This window comes from Martes martes (assembly GCF_963455335.1).
Source record: "Martes martes genome assembly, chromosome: 18".
Taxonomy (NCBI): Eukaryota; Metazoa; Chordata; class Mammalia; order Carnivora; family Mustelidae; genus Martes; species Martes martes.
The window spans coordinates 38,149,797-38,170,845 of NC_137906.1; the positions used below are offsets into that span (position 1 = coordinate 38,149,797).

The 21,049-nt window shown below is 50.8% G+C and overlaps 1 protein-coding gene across 1 annotated transcript in view; it reads left to right on the forward strand.

Annotated features, from left to right (window-relative positions):
* The first annotated feature begins 3,752 nt into the window (after positions 1-3,752).
* Positions 3,753-21,049, forward strand: part of CREBBP (CREB binding lysine acetyltransferase) — a 123,461-nt gene continuing 106,164 nt past the window's right edge. Inside the window, exon 1 of the mRNA XM_080830005.1 lies at positions 3,753-4,069. Coding sequence (XP_080686131.1) covers positions 3,985-4,069 — 85 coding nt within the window. The 5' untranslated portion in view covers positions 3,753-3,984. The remainder of the gene's footprint in view (positions 4,070-21,049) is intronic.

The following is a 21,049-nucleotide window of genomic DNA, read 5'->3' on the forward strand; positions in this document are numbered from 1 at the left end:
AACCCCATAACCTTTGGCTGCATTCACCATCTCCTCCCTCTGTCCAGCAACCACTGATGTGCTTTCCGACTCTGGATTTGCCTTGCTCTGGACACTTGATACAAATGGAAACAGACAATATATGGTCTTCGGTGACTGCCTTCTTTCTCTGAGCGTCCCATCTTCAAGGTGCATCCGTGCCATAGTGTGTATCTGTACTGCATCCTCTCGTGTGGCCGAATGATATGCCTTTGTGTGGCCTAACATCTGTTGATCCATTCATCAGTTGATGGATTCAGATGGACTTTTCTCAGGAAATCTTTCCTTTGCGCCTGTTCTGGCCCCTCCCCACCTTGTCCCTCTAGCCCTCACTCATTCTGTAAACAGGGATCCCTTGGTCATATGGCCTATGAAACTGGGAAGGGTGAGGTTTGTGGAACCCACTGGAGCCCCTGTGTGGCTGGGAAACTCGCCCTCCTCTGGGCCTTATTTCCTTGCCTCTAACATGAGGACAAGTGCTGACCCAAGGGCAGTGTGGGGTAGAGTGGCCTGGGGCATACAGAGGGCACTTAACAGTGTTGTTTCGTCTGCGTTGACCTTGATCCCAGCTAAGCGTGTGCCGGCAGGAACCATACTTCCTTCCTTGCTATACCCCATCAAATGTCTACGCACAGTGTTCTTTGACAAGAGTCAGACCAGGCGGAGAAGACATAGAAAGGAAAGAAAAAGCAGGTATCAGGAAATACCAGAGGAACTGATCGAAATGATTCAAATGAGAGAGAAAAGGTAGGTTTCAGGGTTGAGCGGGCTGAGGCAGGAAGAGCATGGGGCACGCAGTTTGAAGACTTCTGTTTCAGGCCTGGCCCTGACATGTCCAGAGCATTTACCTCTGGGTCATCTGGACTAGATCCCCTCAATTTTCCTCTCTATAAAGTAAGGCATGACCCATGCCATCGCTGCCCACCAGTGGGGGGATGGTGGCAGCTCATGTGCCCACTACCATGTAAACCATGTACTGAGGGACCCAGAGCGCTGGGTGGTGTCCCTACTGACCTAAGGCAGGCACTGGCTGAGGCCTCATGGGGACCTAACGTACTGTGCCCTCTGTGGAGGAGTGGCCTGGACTGTTTCAGGTTGAGCCCATTCTTTTCAGTGTCCTGGAGATCTGTGGGACTCGGGAGGAAACTGACAGCATTCTTTCATTCTTCTGTTCACTCATTCATTCATTCAGTTTTACAAACCTACTTCTTGCTGGGCACTGTGCTATGACTAAGACATACCCTGGCCCCTGGAGGGCCCACAGACTCGTGCTAATAGGGACACCCGTGGCACACTCCCATACAGATGCTGCCGGCCCTGTGTCACCCTATGACTTGATACACTTCGTGCCTAACTATGCAAACGGACTTCTTCAATACCTGTTTGTGATTTCCAGGGCCTGCTATTTGACCTTCTTGAATATATAAGAACTTCTTTATTCTTTGCCCAAGAGATTAGCACAATGCCAATGCCCTCAGGAGATTTGCAAGGGATGTCGGATGGAAATAAAAACATGAATGGATTAAAAAAAAAAAAAAAGGTTAGTGTGCCTGGAAGTGCTGTGGGAGCTCTCAAGTGGGCTAGGAGGGCTTCCTAGGGGAGGTGACATTTGAAGAGGGTCTTGGAGAATCTCAGCATGGCGAACAGCATTTGCCAAAGTATAAAAAGGCCTGAATGATGAGAACTTCCTCGTGGCCGGGTGGGTATGAGGGAGTGATGGTGCAGAGAGAGATGAGAAGTTAAGAGACAGATAGGGAGGCAGCTCAAGGTCTCAAACAACACGAACAGGAAAAAGTAGAGAGATCCCTCGGTCTTGACACTGGAGGAGGATGGTTTTTCTGGTACCTACACTACACATTCTTTACTTTAAACAGCCCTGCACGCTTTCTTCTGTTTTACAGACTACATAGGTACAGCCCTTTCCCCCCTCCTCTGTGCAGGAGCTCTTTGTTTTAACGAGAGTTCGTGCTCTCTTTTGTCAGGAACTTAACGCGGGTGCTGCGTGGGTGGAAATGCGGAGCGCAAGGGACACAGGGGGAAGCTGCCCCCGGAGCCACCCGGGCGATGCAGGACGACTCTGGGGCAGTGGGACGGGGAGGAACAGGTGAAGGACGCGGGGAGGGCTGCGTGGAGCGGGAGGGCGGAGTCTGCGCGGACTCCCAGGGTTCTGGCGAGGAAACCGGGCCGCCGGTGATACCTTGCAGATGAGCACCTCGGGACGAAGCGCCGGCAAGTTTTGAGGAGCAGATGAGGCCCTGAGACGTGAACACCGTAGCGTTCTGCCGGACTGTCCCGCAGGGAGTGGCCACCCCCTCCCCCGGGCCGGTCTCCCCCGGGCCGCACACCTGCCTGGAGCCCCCGCGGGGTGCCAGGTGGACTTCAGGGCGGGGGCGCTCCCGAGACGTCCAGGCCCGAAGCCCTGATGTAAGGGGACCCCAGCCCGGAGGCCGCGCCCGCCACCTCCCGCGCAGCTGAGGGTGTCGCACCGGGCAGCCCGGTCGCGTCGCGCTGGGGAACAGCGGCCCAGGGGTCTTGCGACCCCCTCACTTCACTTGGGGGTGGGGGGGCGAGTCCCCACCTCTGCCACTTCCTGCCTCAGTTTCCCCCTCTGCACACACTCGCGGGCGGTCTGTAACCTGCAGGAGACCCGACGCGTCGCTGGCATCCGGCGAGGGGAGGCGGCCAGGCCCGATCACGGGGGGAGAGTCGCGGACGGACGGGGCCGTGAGGAGCCGGGACCCGGCAGAGTCGCCCAGCGGGACTGGCGGGCCCAGCCGGCGCCGACTCCACGCCTGGGGGCCCGGCTCGCCGCCAGGCCGCAACCCCGGCCCTCGCCGCCCAGCCGCAAGCAGAACAAAAGTGGCGGCCGCGCCGGGCGCGGGGCGTCCCACAGGCGCGGCAGCTCCGCCGCCGGGGCAGCCCCGCCGCCCCACGCACGCTGGCCGCGCCTTCGGCCCCTTCCGCCCGAGCGCGCTCGGCTCTTTCCGCCGCGGACGGCGCAGGTGGAGGGGGCGGGGCGGGGGCCGTGCGTGGTGACGCCGCGGGGGGGTGACGCACCGGCGTGCCCCGCCCCCTCCCCCTCCCCGTTCAGGCTCTGGAAAGAGAAGAAAAAAAACTTTCTTTTTTTTTTAATTGAGGAATCAACAGCCGCCATCTTGTCGCGGACCCGACCGGGGCTTCGAGCGCGATCTACTCGGCCCCGCCGGTCCCGGGCCCCACAACCGCCCGCGCACCCCGCTCCGCCCGGCCGGCCCGCTCCGCCCGGCCCTCGGCGCCCGCTCCGGCGGCCCCGCTCGCCTCTCGGCTCGGCCTCCCGGAGCCGCGGCGGCGGCGGCGGCGGCGGCGGCGGCGGCAGCGGCGGCGGCGGCGGCGGAACGGGGGGTGGGGGGGCGGCGGCGGCGGCGGCGGCCCCGCTTCGCGCATTGTTTTTCCTCACGGCGGCGGCGGCGGCGGCGGGCCGCGGGCGGGGAGCGGAGCCCGGAGCCCCCCGGTCGTCGGGCCGCGAGCGAATTAATTAAGTGGGGCGCGGGGGGGGAGCGAGGCGGCGGCGCGGCGGCAGCGGCGGCACCATGTTCCCGGGGACTGCCTGAGCCGCCCGGCCGGGCGCCGTCGCTGCCAGCCGGGCCCGGGGGGGCGGCCGGGCCGCCGGGGCGCCCCCGCCGCGGAGTGTCGCGCTCGGGAGGCGGGCAGGGGATGAGGGGGCCGCGGCCGGCGGCGGCGGCGGCGGCGGCGGCGGCCGGGGGCGGGCGGTGAGCGCTGCGGGGCGCTGTTGCTGTGGCTGAGATTTGGCCGCCGCCTCCCCCACCCGGCCTGCGCCCTCCCTCTCCCTCGGCGCTCGCTCGCGACTCGCGGCTCGCGCTCGCTCCTCTCCCCTCGCAGCCGGCCGGGGCCGGCGCCGACCCCCGCCCCGGAGCCCTTGCCGGCCCGGCCGCCCGCGCTCGGGGCTGTTTCCGCGAGCAGGTGAAAATGGCCGAGAACTTGCTGGACGGACCGCCCAACCCCAAACGAGCCAAACTCAGCTCGCCCGGCTTCTCGGCGAATGACAGCACAGGTGAGGGGGGGCCTGGCGGGGGGCGGGGGCCCCACCCGCAGGTGAGCGCCGGGGAGACCCTCTCCGAGGCGCAGGCCCGCGCGGCCGCTTCCCGGGACCCCGCCGGGCCGGCCGAGGGGAAGTTTGTGGCCACAGTGCGCCGGGGCCCCGAGCGGGGGCCGGCCCTGCCCGGGCGCTCGCGGCCGGCCCCGGAGTTGGGGAGTCCTCCGCGAGCCGAAAGCGAGCGGTACTTGCGGGAAGGAAAAGTAAAGTGGAGCGCGCTCGACTTCGTGGGGATTCCACGCGCCTCCCTGTGCCGCCGTGCGTCGGCACGCGCGGGGCTGCCCGGAGGGATGACAGCACAGGGTAGGTTTCCTGGTCCGGGAAGGGGAAAGTGCCGCGCAGGGGGGACCCAAAGTGTTTTCTGAACTAGTAGCACAGTTCGCAGCGCTGCGACCAGAAGACACTCATAGCAGCAGCCAGCCTGGAAGTTAAGACTTGGAAGTTTCTTGGAACGTGCTCCTTGGGAAAATGTTGAGCAGTTATCCTGAAAACTCTCGTTGTTTGGTCACTTACGTCTCCAGCCCAGACTTCGTTAGCAACATGTCATCAAAGTTGCTCTGGTGTGTTTAATTTCAGAGGCATAACCTTAAAAGAAAGTTAGGTAGCAGATCCTTTTGGGCTACAATGTCCACTTGAGCTGGTGCGGTTTTTACAGTGTAGATGTATAAAACAAATACGTTAAGGAATGTGGGAATTGCAGTTTTGCCCTCCCCCCCCCCCTTTTTTTAAGCAGGGTGTTAAATAAAACGTCCTTTGAAACAGCATCTCTGAAAACTTTCTGAGATAATCCCATCAGTTGCTTAAGAAGTATTTTAGTTTCTATTCATTTAATAACTCTGGGCTCTTGTGGGCTGGTCCACGGTACCATTATGATGGAGCTGTATTTCCTCTTTCAGAGCTCTCCTTTGCAGTAAAAACTTGTGCGCTGCTGGGAACAATTCTGTCTCCAGCGCAGCCTGCGTTTCTCCAGTACAGTCTTGCAGTAGCAGCATCTGAAAATCAGTTTATAGTGAATGGGTCCAAATTGAATTATATTGCTGCAGCAATGCCTTCAGATTTGCAGTAGACACAGCTGTTCAGCTTGTGCAAATATTTCTGTGGCCACTGGCATATTTTTACTAATGGTCTAAAAAACGTATTTCTCCTGTTGAAACAAAACTACTTCAGTTCTGTGGCTTCAGTTTTAACACAATTCCTAGAATATTAAGGTAGGCATGAGAGAAACGATTTTTTAAAAATTCGCCCTAAGGAGATTCTTGTCTAGTTTTAATACAGTTGTGGAATGGTGAGCGGGGGTAGTAAATAAGTCTCACGGGACATAAAAGTCACTAATACTATGATTTTTATTTTTTATTAATTTTTTTAAAAGATTTTATTTATTTATTTGATAGAGATCACAAGTAGGCAGAGGGGCAGGCAGAAAGAGAGGAGGAAGCAGGCTCTCCGCGGAGCAGAGAGCCCGATGCGGGGCTCGATCCCAGGACTCTGGGATCATGACCTGAGCCAAAGGCAGAGGCTTTAACCCACTGAGCCACCCAGGCGCCCCCCCCCCTTTTTTTTAAATTGATAAAGAATTGAATGTGGTGTTTATTTTGTCAAGTCAACTTGTTTGAAGTAGGAAGTGTGGAAACAGCCATGATTTAAATGCCCTTTTACTGCAAAACAGATCTCCTTTGCTTCATTAATCTTGCTATGTTTGAGTGAAAAGTCTTTAATCATATGAAACGAAGATCATACCAGGCAAGTTCAGCTTAGAAGCTTGTCTTCCGAAACTGGTAACTTTTTGAATGGCTTTGCAGCTTTGCTGTTGTTGAAGGAGTTTATTACAGATTGTGTTTTCTATAGAGGGATAAATTACTAACACAAGACTTAACAGAAAGGCTTGTCCAACTATATACGTTCCGTTCTTTCCAAGATGGAGCCGAGAGAATGGCCTTTTTGGGTAGTTCTGTTATTGGATGGTCACATATTTACTTGATGCACTGCTAAATCACAACAAAGTTTATCTGAAAGGATTTTTCCCTCTTGGCCACCTTCTCCCCTGCCTTTCTAACCTCGATCCTCCCAAGGCAGGAGCTCGCTCTTTTCCAAATGTGGAACCAAAAAAAAGTTTTTAATAGCTCCAGTTTAAATCATTTAAAGAATAAAATTCATGCTCATACTTGTGTTGAGTTCCTTGGTTACACATTCATCACGTCATGTTATTGGGCAAGAGTCTGTTAGCGTGGGGCCGAGGGAAGGACCATCACCAGGCACATGAAACGAGGTACAGCCTTGTCTCCCGTAACTGCTAGTCTGAGACAGAGATCTTAAGGATATGTATTAAGCAAATAAAGGACGAAAGGAATTGCATTGCATACACTCAGAGGAGTGAGGGCATTGGGTTAGATGGGAAAGTAGGGAGACTCAACCGTATTTATGAGGGGGTGTATTTTTGAGGCTCCCAGGAGAAAGTTGTGCGAGGTGGAGCAAGGTGTGTTTCTTTCTGTGATAAAATTTGAGTGATGGGAGCTCTGTGCATGGGAGGAGCTGAGGGGTTAGGAGGAGGAGGCCTGGTGGTGTGAGAAACGAGTGATTCGGAGTGCCACCACGCAGCAGATGTCTGTGGGACTGGCCTTGGGAGCCATTGGTGTCCGTTGTGTGAATCTGGAGCGCTGACGTTGGGTGGAGAGGACGGTACTCCTGACATTGGGGAGCTTAATAGCCAGGGTGCTCCCTACAGGGCACTTGCAATCTAGCAGGGGGAATGTGGATGTGCCTAAAGTATGCCAGTGAGGTAAGGTGGCATCTCTGAGTGATAAATGACAAACAGGAGAGGCTGGGAGTGCTTCTGAGGAGAGTGTGGAGAGGGGATGCAGAACTAGAGAATGTGCCCCAAAGGAAGGTAGCAAGAGGAAGAAGGAAAAAATAGTACTTCTGACCTCACCCAGACCTCAGCTCTGGAGTGGCCCTGGATTTAATGCCACGAGATGTTGTGGAAGTAGCGTTTTCTTGATCCACATCGAAGGCGTGAATGGTTTCTTGCAAGCGCAGTCTTCCTTCACTCGGCACCCATTGGAAGAGGTACGACTGTGTGTTTCCAGTATGTAGTTAATCGTGTGTTTTGGAAACGTCTTTATTTAATATGTCCAGATTAAAACAGCATATTAGTGTTTTTCAACAGCAGGGATTCATGATTTAATAGTGAAGGAGAAGTAAGATACCCATGCAAGCAATAAACTTTTTTTGTTCAGTCAGCTTCATTGAAGCCAGATTTACATACAACAAAAACTTGTTTAGTTCAAGTTTTTTAAGGCTGTCTTCTGAAAACTGCACACAGATCTGTTTCTTTCTATCCTGTATAAGTGTCCCTAAGCAGTTGTGATTACACTTTATAACGTGAATCTCTTTAAATGCCATAGGAAACCATATTTAAAGAAAGCCTGGAGTGAATACAGTTACCAACCATAACACCTTTCACAAGAAAACGGTGAACTGTTCTGTATGTGTTTTGTGTTACTTACCTGAGCGCTTTGCTCCTGTCCCCTCAGCTCAGGCCTCACAGTGTCCTATGAGGCAGGATGGGAAGACACTCTTCCTGCCGATTCTCCGTAAGGAGCCAGACTCGAGAGAGGTGATCTGCCCAAAAGTAGAACCAAACCTAGATGATGAGAGTAAATAACTGTGTATATTCATTCTACAACTCCACGGCCATAAATGTGAAATTTGCTTGAATCGTGGGTTTACGAGCTTGCAGTACTTGGCAGGTTTCAGTAGCGTGACTCCAGCAGGTGGAGTACATCTGGGGGGGGGGGTGGTGTCTGCCACCAGCTCTGGGGGAGCGGGATGTGCTCTTCCTACTGGGGGTGCAGGGCAAGGGCTGCCCCTTCCCTCTGGTTCTGGTGCAGCATTTTGGTCCCCCCTTCCTGCGGTGACAGTGGAAAATTGAGGACCAGTCACGTTTTTTTCATCTCTTCATTGAGTTCTGGCTAAATAGGAAACATAAACTTGTATAGAGACTTCTAGGGCCAGGGCTTTTCACGACTTTGCTTTACTTTTACACATGTTGGAAGAGTAGGGACTTTTGGATAACCTAGGGCTCTGTCGAAGTTGCTTGGGGGTGATGATGGGTAAGTACGAACCCCACAAGGGGTGCCTCGCAGCGCAGCAGACCGCCAAGCGTCACTCCTGTTTGACATGCGAGTGTGATACCCTGATTCTAAAACGGTGTGGAAACAGCTTGGAAAGGGATGAAGGAGCTTGTGCTTCGACCGGTAGGTGTGTTTGTACAACTTCTCCCTCCTGCCTCTGCGGCTCTGTGACAGAGTATGGGATTACTTGGGGCCACGTAAGTGCTGACTTCGTGTTCTACTTAGTGTGTTTGAAAACAGAAGAGTTAAAATGACTCTACCAAAATGTGCCTTCCCTGGTTAGGATGAAACGTACCTTGTTGTGACCTCTGGAAGATGAGCAAAGCTTGGGTTAAGCCAGTTTAGTTCTTGGGTGCCATTAGTCGGGACACCGCCTCTGCCATCTTAATTCAAGCCAGCATTCCAAGTATATGCCAAGGAAACTAGAAGGCATGCGGAGAAGCGTTTCTCAGAAAAGGTGTTGTGCTCACACGAGGCTGGGAGCAGCGGAGCAGCTTTACCGTAAGGCCTTCCCAGAGCCCTCACATGCTGCGGGGCTCTGAGCCTCGGGGTGCGGGGCTCTGGTTTGCACATTCATTCCCACACCCTTTTTATGTAATGCAAGGGTCCTCGGACTTTCCGTAAAGGGCCAGAGGTCATATTTTTGGCTCTGCAGGCCACATGGTCGCTAATAGCTACTGAACACTGCCATTTCCGTACCACCTGTACGAACACCAGCGGGCGCCACTGTGTGCCAGTGAACTAGTAACTTCTGTCGGAGCCAGGAGCTGGCCCTCGCGCCACAGTGTGCGACCCTGATGTAGTGTGGGATTTGTGCTCTGAGGATCCTCGGTTTTCTCCTGAAAAGTGAATGTGCCCCGTAGTCCCAGTCCCTTGGACAGGAGACCGGTTGGTGGGTGATCTGTCAGAGACGGTAGCCATGCACGTGCGTCCAATGTGTGTGGTGTAACACAGTCAGGATGTAGCCAAGAATTCTGTAGTCCAGACTATTGATCTTGTCTCCATTTCCAATTATATGTTTTTGTAATAGGAACGGGAGGACCATGAAAATTTAAAATTGCAAAAACTTAGGAGGTGCGGTGTGTTCTGAAGATTCTTAACTAACTTGAAGCAGTTTTCATGGGGTTGTTTAAGCAGCAAATGGCTAGGTGATTCTGGTTCTTTACTATTGATACAACAGTTCAGTCCGAGGTACTGTTAGGTTGTAAGCAGCAGCATACAGAGGATTCTTATCGATGGCTCTGAGTAGCCTAGAACTGTGTTGACAGAAAAAACTTGGAGGCAGAACTCAAGAATACAAAAGGCTATTAAGTGCCAGAATGCTCGAGTCAGAAAGGGTCGTCCAAGAGGGCTTCATTTATCACGTTCTGGTCCCTGAACGTCCCTGTATGGAGAAGCCCAGAGCTGGATGTCCAGGTAGGGGTAGCACCTCAGAGATCCCCTGATCAGCCGAGGGGACCTTGACAGAGCAAGGCGCCAGGCAGCCGGGGAGGCGCGCGGGGGTCTGTGCCTTCTGTAATGTTGAGAAAAGCTCCCTGTGCGCTCACAGCAGTTTCGTCTCCGTGAGTGTCACGGCGCACGGCCTGTGGATGTGATCTGTGGCCCCTTGCTCTCATCGAAGTCCTCTGGTTGTCCCAGACAGTCTCTCCTAAGCTCTCAAACTCCGGGCCATCCGTTCTGGTTTTCGGCACACGTGCCTGCTGTCCCCTGGCCCGCTCTGAGGCCTCTGCCTAGTGGTGCATCCGTCCTTAGAAACGCCGTCCTAGGGACGCCTGGGTGGCTCAGTTGGTTAAGCAGCTGCCTTCGGCTCAGGTCATGATCCCAGGGTCCTGGGATCGAGTCCCACATCGGGCTCCTTGCTTGGCGGGGAGCCTGCGAGCCTGCTTCTCCCTCTGCCTCTGCCTGTGCTCGCTCGCTCTCTCTCCCTCTCTCTCTCTCTCTCTCTCTGACAAATAAATAAATAAATAAATCTTAAAAAAAAAAAAAAAAAGGAAGAGAAACGCCGTCCTACGGTTGATGGGCTCCTCGGGGCTGGCGTGGTCGTGCACGGCTCCGGCGTTTATTGGGGGAGGGTTGCCACACTTGTCCAGCCCAGTCTTAAACTCTGCTTTCAGGAAAATTCTTACATTGCAGCACATCCCTGACGAAGAAATCTAAGTCCTTGGGGCAGTGCCTACTGGGGACCTCTCGTACCTTGGACTTTCTGTGGGGCTGTGCTCCTCTGTCCGGAGCGCCGAGATGGAGCCACACGTGGGGTCCCGTGGGAGCCGGGCGGAGGATGCCCAGCTCCAGCCTGGACTGGACGGGCCATGAATCACTCAGATTTACAGGAGAGCACTTTAGACACAGGGAATGGGTGCGGGAAAGGCACGCAAGTAAGCAAAAGTGATTCCTTTTCCCCCCAGGATTTTAGAGGATATAGGGAATGACTTGCTCACATTGAAAAACTGCCTTCGGGGTGTTTCTGGTTCTAAATTTGGGAAGCAAGGCTGTCTCTGAGCTCTGTGTCTTAGAGTTGGATTCCTTTCTTTTTAAACCTTCCCCGTAGAAAGACATCATCCCATGTGACAATTCCCCCCATGTTTCATTTCCATTAATCAAAGGGATGTTTAGTGGAACCATCACTAAGAATAGTGAAATCCAATGGTGAAAAAAATTTCACCTGATTATATCTGACTTTCCTGTGTCTCGGTGTCCCCTCTACTACTGTTTGAAAATCTATTAATTTGCACGTCTTTCTGGTCCACCCGTGCCACCATGCAGACGGGAGGTGGTTCTTAACGGTGGTAAGCTGTTTCATGGGGTTGTACAGTTCTGTTGTGAAGCAGAGTCTTTATTATTTCAAAAGCGTCCCTTTGCACTACCACCCAAATATTTTGGATTTCTTTTTTTTACCAGAACTGTACCATTTATACCTGTTTTAACTTTGTAGTTAGAATAACCAATGAAAGGGCAAAAAACCCAAACAAAACAAAACAGAAAAACCTCTTTGTTATGAGAGGCTTGTGTGATATTTAAATAAAGGAGATTTTGGTATTTGATTATAAACCAAATGATGACACTCGGAACTGTAGAAATCTATCAGATAATTAGGGTTTGCTTTGACAATTACGGGCTATAAAAGCTTGACCCAGTTCCTTTGGATTAAAATATTTTGAGTATTTGTCACCTGATTAAAAGTAGAACCTTCTACCCATGACTCAGAGTTGAAGGAAATGTCAGAGCTCTTTATATGGGAGGCGGCTGGTGCGGTATTAAGGAAGGAGGCCTGGCCTCTGCTTGGAGTGGACGCTGCATCTCAGCTCGTCATTTCTGAGACTTGGGCCAGTGACTTTACATTTGAGCTTGGGTAGGTGAGGTAGTGATCTTTTTCTCCAGGGGGAAAAAAGGCCCTCGTACTGGGCTGCTGTGGCTCCTGGTGTAGAACAGGCTGCGGGGCTGCAGCAGCCGTTGCTGGTCTTCAGTCGTGTGGAGGACCTTAGTCGTGCCCTTCCTCGTGGGCTGGTGGGGGTTGGGACGACGGAGGTGAGGAGTCGGGCCCGAACCAGGTCCACGGGAGTGTCTCACTGAATAAATGGGAAGGTGCCACCCCTGCCTGGTTCTCTTCCTGCGCCAGCGCTAGTGTGAGTGTCGTCTCCGCCAGCTTGCAGGAGAAGGAATTGGAAGCCGAGATGCAGGAATCCTACAGACCGGACTTCACCCAGTCTGTGTTGGAAGTTAAAACGCTTCTCTAGGGGCGCCTGGGTGGCTCAGTGGGTTAAAGCCTCTGCCTTCGGCTCAGGTCATATTCCCAGGGTCCTGGGATCGAGCCCCGCATTGGGCTCTCTGCTTGGCGGGGAGCCTGCTTCCTCCCTCCTCTCTCTGCCTGCCTCTCTGTCTACTTGTGATCTGTCAGTCAAATAAATAAAATCTTAAAAAAAAAAAAAAATTCTCTCCCGCTCTTCCTCTCCCAACTCCACTCCAAAAAAGAAAAAAACAAAAACAAAAAAAACCCGCTTCTCTATTGGAAAATTGAAGTCTAAATGGAATTGTTTTTCTTTTCTTTTCTTTTAAAAAAAAATTTTTTTTAAGATTTTATTTATTTGCCAGAGAGAGAGAGAGAGTAACACAAGCAGGCAGAGAGGCAGGCAGAGGCAGCGAGAGAAGCAGGCTCCCTGCCGAGCAAGGAACCCGATGTGGGACTCGATCCCAGGACCCTGGGATCATGACCTGAGCCGAAGGCAGCCACCCAGGCGTCCCTGGAATTGTTTTTCGACAAGGAGTTGATTTAGGTTAGGACTTCGTGAAAAAGGAAAAACAAGTATGGAGAAATCATAAAAACAGTCTTTTTCTAAAACCAGCGTTAGGGGAGAAACGGCCTCGGGGTCACGGTGCAGTTGAGTCAGGTCGATGGGATGAAAGAAGTGTCGGTGGGTTCACTTCAGAGCGAGGTTTCCACCGTGTCGTGGGGGATTTTCTCTCCTGCAGCTTCTGTCCTGGAAACTGTTGCAATGGGGTTTACTCCTTTCCATTCTCCTAGGTAGTTCGGGTGGGGTGATTTGTGGGTTTTGCTGGCAGAAACTGTCCCATAGTGGACAAAGAGCCTTTCCGCCTAATTTGTGGGTGTCTTTACATTAAATCTTATATTTTTAGTAAACAACTTTCACTGACTATGACAAAAAAGCATGAAGTTCTGATCGACTTTCTGTGCTGTTTTGGTTGTGCCTCTAGTAATGCTGGGTTGGGTTCTGTTTGCAGAAGAGCACTGTCAGCCCAGGGTTGAACTTCTCTTTAGAAATCTGTAAGAGAATCATTTGAATTATTGGGAGATAATTGGCTGTTTTAGCGTGCTCTGGTGACTTTCTCAGACTTCGAAAGTGTCAGGAAAAACTGATTTCTTCTCCACAGTAAGAGGGCCGATTGGGACATCTGAAATGCCCGTGTTCTTGTGGTATTCAAGCGAGCAGTGTCCAGTGTCCCAGAACTTTAGGCGATGGTGCCGTGTTCTGATCTGCACTGCTCAGCACTGGAATCACCAGTTACTAATGTGATTCAGAAACTAAATTTCAAATTTTATTTAATTTATTTAATTTTAATTAATGTGCATGTCAACAGCGGCACGTGGCTAGTGGCTCTTGTGTTGTATACAGCACCCCCCTCTGTGCATTTATTTATGTCATTCGTTCATAGTTGAAGATATTTATGATGAAGTTTCTTCCAAGGGACCATCTTCTAAAGACACTTTCAAAAATATTTGTTACTTTAGATGTAGGACTTTCCATTTAGAAAATATTTATTACACTGTGGTGTCAGCCCTGGAGATACAGTGTCTGCCTTCGTGGGGGGCCAGCTGTAGTTCGTTGTGACCTCGGACCTCAGAGGGGAGGTCTCTAGGCATGATGTGACTATGCATGGTGGGGGCAGAGGACAGAGTCTGCTCTGAAAGGTCTTGGAAGGCCTTCTGGGCGAGGTGTCACTTGCATGGAGACCTGCTGATGGACACCAGATGGGGGTGGAGAGTACTGTACGGTTCCAGGTGTAGGGAACAGCATAAATAGCCCTTGTGAAGGTCTGGAATAGAGAGTCCTGAGCAGGTAACAGTTTTTGCAGAAATCAGTTCTATTGTTGGTTTATACTCCCTGGGCTACCATTTAGAGGCCACGTGGTCTTCTGAGAGGCAGAGACTGCCAGGGTGGTCCTGCTCTGGGTGTGGTGGTGGGGAGCTGGGCCAGTCTCCGCTGTACTGCTTCATTCTTGGAGTCAACAAAGATTTAAATGCTTACGTCACTCGAATCGGCGATAAGTTCTTACTCTGTGTGGGATACTGCTAGGCTGTGGTGACCCCAGTGCTCGTTCTGTCCTCTCGGCCGGAGCTGTGGTGGTGTGGGCAGGCAGGGCAGCATACTGAGACCAGCACTGTGACGGGAGGCTTCCGGGCCCGAGGTCAGGGAACCTTCATAGAGGAAGGACTGTTGTGGGAGTCAGTCTGGGCACCTGAAGGCAAGGTAAGGTTGTGGAGAGCCTCCGGTGTCAGACCAGGGAGTCCAGATCACCTCTTTAGGGTTTGAAAAACAATACAAAATTTGAGAGACCCATTGCGTCCAGGGTATTTGGAGGAAGCAACCGTGATTTGTTCTCCAGAAATCTAAATCAGCTTTTCCCAGGGTGTATTTTTCCATCCGTGTTCCTGTCTGCTGGGAGAGTTGACACCTGCCTTCTCTTACCCCCAAGTCCTGTTTGTGGAGGAAAAGCCCCATGAATCAGAATTACTGTACTTATTTAAGATGTTAGGAATTTTTTGTACAAACATAATTTTCTTTCAAAAGCTTTTTTAAAAATCGTTTTCAGTGTGGGTAACTTATTCATAGGGCTCAGACTTGTAAACAGCACGAAAGGAGTAGTTTAGGAGAGGGCCTCCCTCTCCTGCCTCCCGGGTCCCCAGGCCTCCTCCCCGGAGGCAGCCCGCGCTGGCCACTTGTGCGCGTTTCTAGAACTCGCTGTGCGGGTGGCAGCAGGTGGTCTCGTGCTCGTCCTGCCAGCGTGGCATAGCTGGCATAGTACATGTCCGTGTACTCCTCGTGGAGAAGTACCTCGGAGCTGGTGCACATACTCAGGTTTGAAAAGTAGGCTTCATTCTAAAAATCTTTTTTTTTCTTAAGGTAAAATATCTTGGTGCTGTACTAAACACAAAATGGTTTTAATGTTTTCACTGTACTATAAATAGGAAGAATTGAAGTTTGTCAAAAACGTTAATTTGGTGTCACCCTGAAGACTGTCGGAGGTTTTGTTACTGTCATTATGTTACACGTCATGCAACCAGTTCGCACCAAAGCGCTGTTTATAGTTTCCCAGTTTCTGGAAGAGATTCTTAAAACCAGAGGTTTTTATTAGTCACCTTATTAATTAATGATATACACATATCTCTGGCGTAACAACCTACTTGTACACCAAGCAGATAAAGTAAAAATCAGTCTCTTGTTTGGTAGGACTTCTAAGAATGTTCACGTTAACTCCAGACCTTTCATTAATTTAGTTAATTGAGCTAGAGTTGGCGGAACATGAGGGTGACGGAAGGGTCCTTCAGGAGGGGAGTGGCTGACTCCCCGCGGTAGCAGTTTGGGGAGGGGGAAGCAGTCTTCCCTTCCAAAGGAAGAGAAGTCTGAGGGTTACTAAATTTAAAAAGGAGGGAAAACATACATGATAATTAGGTCCTTATTAGGAGTAAAAAGTGGGTGTACATAGATTTCCAGAAGGTAATCTCTAGAAATTGTTTTTCTCGGTGGCGGGGGACTGAGATGTTTGGGAGGCTCTCCACTTTGCACTTTACAGTCTTCTGAATGCTTAATAAAGGGTCCATAAGCATCGTAATTTCATCACAAAACTAGTGAAAGAGTAAATCAAATCCAAAGCAAAACATCTTAGTCTTTGTGGTTAGGAGAATCTGTTAAATGGTGACAGGTGCAGTTTTGGTTAGTTCTGTTGCAAAACCCTCGGACCTCTAGCAAGAAGGATTTGAACACGTGTAAATTAACTTGGAGGCATCATCCAAAGATAGGAAAATGTGATCGTGTTTTAGTGGGATGTCCAGTTACCACTTCCTTTGTTACAATTCCAGTTCTAACAGAACCCTTTCAATGAGAGGTTTCTCCATTGATGTGCTGGAAGCCGTGGGACCAGACAGCCACCTAATGTTTGAGTATTTCGAGCTGATGCCAGCTTTCCCAATGTGGGCAACATCATCTCATTATTACATTGGGTGCAAAATGTCCTATGTAGATTGTAACTTTCCTTTAGAAAAAAAAAAAAAAAAAAAACAACAGTAGTTTTTGAAAAATCCTTCTTTAAAGTACTTTTTCTTTTCCTGCCTTTTAAGCTCATGTGGACACTAAAACTATTTTAAACTAATACTGAGCCCGTTTCAGATTTCCTCTTCAAACTGCAAACACTCCCAACTGGAAGTGTTCCGGGTGTCGTCATCTGGGCTGAATGAAACTCATCACCTGGGCCTGGACACCCCAGGGGCTGCCGTAAAAAAATCAATTTCCTTAATTACTTAAATGATTCGTTCATTCACAGGGTTCAAAAATCAGAGGACACAAAGCTGTAGAGTGAAAGCCTCCTTCCCTCCCTCCGTCGAGTGCCCCTGGGTAACCACTGTGCGTAGCTTGTGCACCCCTCCAGGGTTTATCTCGTGGAGCAGACGCGGTCTCTTTTAGGCTCCCGTGCCTGCTCCTACCCTCTCCTCTGCTGGAGGTGGCATGCTGCACACATTGCTGCACCCCTGTGCGTGGCGGCACGCGGAGGGCGGCGTCGGCTCTTTCCACGGTCGCTGGTGTCCATTATGAGAGCCGTGCCGTAATGGCTTTAATCTGCTCCCCGCTGATGGACATTGAGGTTACATCCAATCCTGTTCTTGCACAAACAGGGCTGTAATGAATAGTCCTGCACGGTTGTGTGTGTCTCTGTAGACAGATTCCTAAACAGGGAAGTGATGGTTAAAAGGAATATGCGCTGGTAATTGTGATCCTATCATCACATTGTCCTCCCCAGTGCGCGCATGTTGGTGGATTCTTGAAGCTTGAGAAGCAGCACACTCGCGTCCAGCATCGCCCTCCCTGCATGTTTGGGATGTACTAGTTACTAACGTAGTCTCGTTGACGGACCCTTGAGCTACTCTTCAGCTTGTGATTCTCCATCATTTTGTACCTCTCAGTCACTTACAGTTTGTCTATAATTCTGTGGTGCTTTTTCCCATGAAGACCTTTTTTAGAGCAGCTTCAGGTTCATGGTAAAATTGAGGGGGGCGCGCAGAGATTTCTCACACCCCCCCAGCCCCCTCGTGCACAGCCTTCCCCATTACGGGCCCTCCCACTTGCACGTGTTTGTTACAGTTGAGGAAGCTACACGGACACTCGGACACTCGGCATCACTTTACCTTAGGGTTTGCTCTTGGTGTTGCACATTCTGTTCGGACAAATGTATCATGACGTGTATCCATCATTGTATTATACAGAGTATGTTCCCGGTTTTGTCTTAAAAACCGCCCGGGCTCCCACCTGTCCAAACCCCCCCCACCCCCACCCCCACCAAGCTGCTGACCTTTCTACTGTCTCCATAGTTTTGCCTTCTCCAGCTCTCCAGAGTGTCAGGTAGATGGAACCACACAGTCTGTAAGCTTTTCAGATTGGCGTCTCCCACGTAGTAATATGCACTTAAGGTGCTTCCGTGTCCTTTTGTGGCCTGGTGGCTCATTTCTTTCGAGTGCTGAATTATACTCCATTGTCTGGGTGTTGGTGTACTTTTTGGACTTAATACATTCACTTCCCGCCAGGGGCGCTCCTGTAGGCCACACGCAGGCCCACTTTTATATGCTGTGCCCTGACACCGCGAGTCCAGACAGGGGCCTTCCCCCTTTCTCCTGACTCGGTGTTTCTGCCTGCCGGCCACAGCTCCCAGCATTTGGGCCAGAGGACGGGTCTCTGGGTGCCCCTGGCTCGTTCCTTGCGCGGTAGCCAAATAGTCTGAAGGGGCCTGGGTGGTTTCTGCAGAGGCCGGGTCCCAGCTCGGCCGCCAGCCCTGCTCATCCTCCGGGACTCCGGAGATGCAGAGTGGGTCGGCAGCTGATGACGGCCCCTCGCCTGGGTCTCGGTGCCCCCTTGGCCGCGGTGGCGGAGAGCAGCGCACCCCTTTCTGCTCCCTCTGCTCCAGACCCTCTGCTTACCGTTTGGGGGCCGCGGGGTGAACGGTGGCTGGTTTTGCGGTGGCTTGCTGCTGTGACGGCGTCTTCTTTCCCACCTTTGTCTTAAAAAAGCTTCAAAATCTCCGTCCACGAGGCTGAGGGAGACGGCACACAAACCACACGTAGTCCTAGCTCGCGGAAGTGGCACCTTCTGGAGCCTGTAAGTGTGTGGAGTGAGGGTAGGAGGCTGGCGGTGATTCCAGCACTCCGGTGGCTCAGCTCTAGGGTGACAGGCCTCGCAGTCGGGACAGTCTTGGGTTTCTTAAGGGAAAGGTGAATAACAAACATTCAGGGAAGCAAGATTTCTTGGTCTCTGAAGAGAGTAACCATGAAATGCATTCGTGAATAAGGAAAGAAAATGCTCAAATTTGAATAGTAAATGATGATACAAAGTAGACTCTATCCTTCTTGGGCAGACTGTTTCTTGAAAAATTATATAGAGGGCATTTTTATAAACCAGGTTTTTCCCTTGTGACTTACATCACAGTTTCTGAGGTACTGTAGTTCCGTTCCAGTGAGGGTCGTCTACTGCACCCGCGTGCTGTCCTCCCCTCGCCTCAGACAGTGTAGTTCGTGGTGTCTAAATATTCACAGGTAGGTACTTACCGAGCGGGTTTCTGTCTAAAAGAGTCCACCAGGATGGATTCTTTGGTAATAGGAATATTTGTCCCATAAATTAGCTATATATATATATATAAAATGAATTAAATGAATTGCCTTATAACTTGCAACCCATCGCTTACATTAGCGAGTAGACTTTGGGCATTTATTTATTTATTTATTTTCATACGCTCTTCTCTGAATGATGAGTGACATTGACAGTGGATCTTCCCCCGAGAAGGCCTTTCTTCGTGTGAAGTGCTCTGGTGGGGTCCCTCCCTCCGAGCCACATCCGCACACCCGCAGAGGGAAGCGAGCCGTGCTGGAGCTGAAACCCAGCAGAGGCGCCGCGGCCGGCGTGTTCTGTCTGCTCGGCTCCCGTCTCCGCCCTGTCCACGTGCAGCGTTTCTCAGCGTCTTTCCTTCTCAAGATCTGCTCAGAGTTGGTCTCTCACCTGAAGCCTTTCTTGCCTCTCTTCGCTCCCTTATTCTGCTTGCTTGTAAAATCTGGTTTCCGTTCGTGACTTGGTGTCCGTGGCCTCTCTTCCTCAGTTAGATTATAATCCTCTGAGGGGCAGACTTTTGTTCGAGTCTCAGATAAGCCCCTTTAGCCCCGCCGGGAGCCGAGTCCCAGGAGCCAGGACGTGTGCCCACGGCAGAAAGGCCCCGGGGAGGCAGATCGCTCAGCCAAGTCCGCTCCGGCTCCCGAGCAGATAGCAGTGGTGAGGAGAGGCGGGACTTTGCGTTCAATAGAAGATCACTGTTCCGAATGAAGTAAAATCTCATTATTCTGTACTAATTAGGGGGTAGTGTATCTGCATAAAAAGCTTGAATCACAGAAGATTTAAGAGGGAATTTACTTTAATTATTTCCTAATAGTCATTGTTAAGAAAAAAAAAAAGTTAGATGTCTTTTGGGAACTAGTTTAAATGCCTACATAGAAATTATTAGTGGGGCGCCTGGGTGGCGCAGTCCGTTGAGAGTCTAATTCTTGATTTTGGCTCAGGTCATGTTCTCAGAGTCGTGAGATTGAGCCCCACATTGGGCTCCTCTCTCTCCCTCCCCCTCTGCTCTGCCCCTCCCAAAACTATTAGTAATGGCCTAAATGCTAAGAAAACTGTTATTTTCTTTTCCTTTTTTTTTTTTTTTTAAGATTGTTACTTATTTGAGAGACAGCAAGCAAGAGAGTACAAGCAGGGGGAGGGGCAGAGGCAGAGGGCAAGCAGACTCCCCACTGAGCAGGGAGCCCAGTGTGGGGCTTGATCCCAGGACCCTGGGATCGTGACCTGAGCCAAATGCAGACCTCCAACTGACGAAGCCACCCAGGTGCCCCTCTTTTCCTTTTAAAAATGTTAATTCTGCGTTGCTGAGGAGTTGCCCCGTTATTTATTTGTACAGCCCCACCATTTTTTAAAGCAGAGTAAGCTTTACTTGCACTAGCATCGTCCCAGATTATCAGGACTTTACCTTAGAGAAGTGACGGTCACTGAGCACGAACCCTGTACCAGCCCTATGTCATAGCAGCCTCGGAAGATGGTGCTGCGGCAGATGGTGACTGATACGTGTCGAGTCCTTACTGCATGCCAGCCTAAGTACTGTGTACACATGGTACGATTTCATTCCTGCGTCAGGAGGTGTAGACAGAGTAAGTGACAGAGGGGGGCCTGAGTCAGGACCAGGCTGTGGTTCCTGTGTTGGGAGTGTCTCACTGGTAGTGTATTGATAAATACACCATGGAGGTCTCGAATGGTCTCCAGATCATCTAAGAATTAGAATCCAATGAAAGTGTTTTCCGTTCTGTGGATTCTGATTCTTCAGATGTGAGGTTTTTCAGAATGCATTACCCTTTTTGGATTAATTTTTGTATCCAGTTTTTATTTAGGAATTAAAATTCTTTTTGTAAAAATTTCCAGGTTTGATGAATAAAAGTGCTTAGCCTCTCTGGGGTTTAAGAGAAGGATTTGAATAGTCAGAGTTATAGTACAAGTGATGCTAAAGAACATGTAAAAAGATGATGGAAGGAAAAACAAAAACTTTTTCACAGAGAATGAGGGCTGCCCTGAGAAATGGGCGTGGGTGGGGGAGAGGAGACGTCTGGAGGGGGGATTCTCATGCTCGAGAGTAGAGAAACATGAACACGAACCAGCACCTAAACTCTTACTCTCAGGTGTGATTTTCAGGCAGTATCTCTTACTCCGTGTTAGGCCATTTAGTCTTCACATGGGCCAAGGATGGAGAGGCCTGGATGCCGAGGTGTATCCAGAGGGAGAAGTAACCTGACTGGCCCCTGCAGGAAGGAGGGGGGAGGTTAAGAGAAGGATGAGTGGAACAGGGAAGCATTTTAAGAGAATTCATTACTGAATTTTGTTCTCTTTGTTTCTTTTTTACTGAACCAGTAATAAATGTTTGGATTACTGCTTTATATCTTCTAAACGAGTGAAGTGTTTAAAGTGTTATTTTGTATCCTGCCACTTTGGCACTCTTTGGAGTT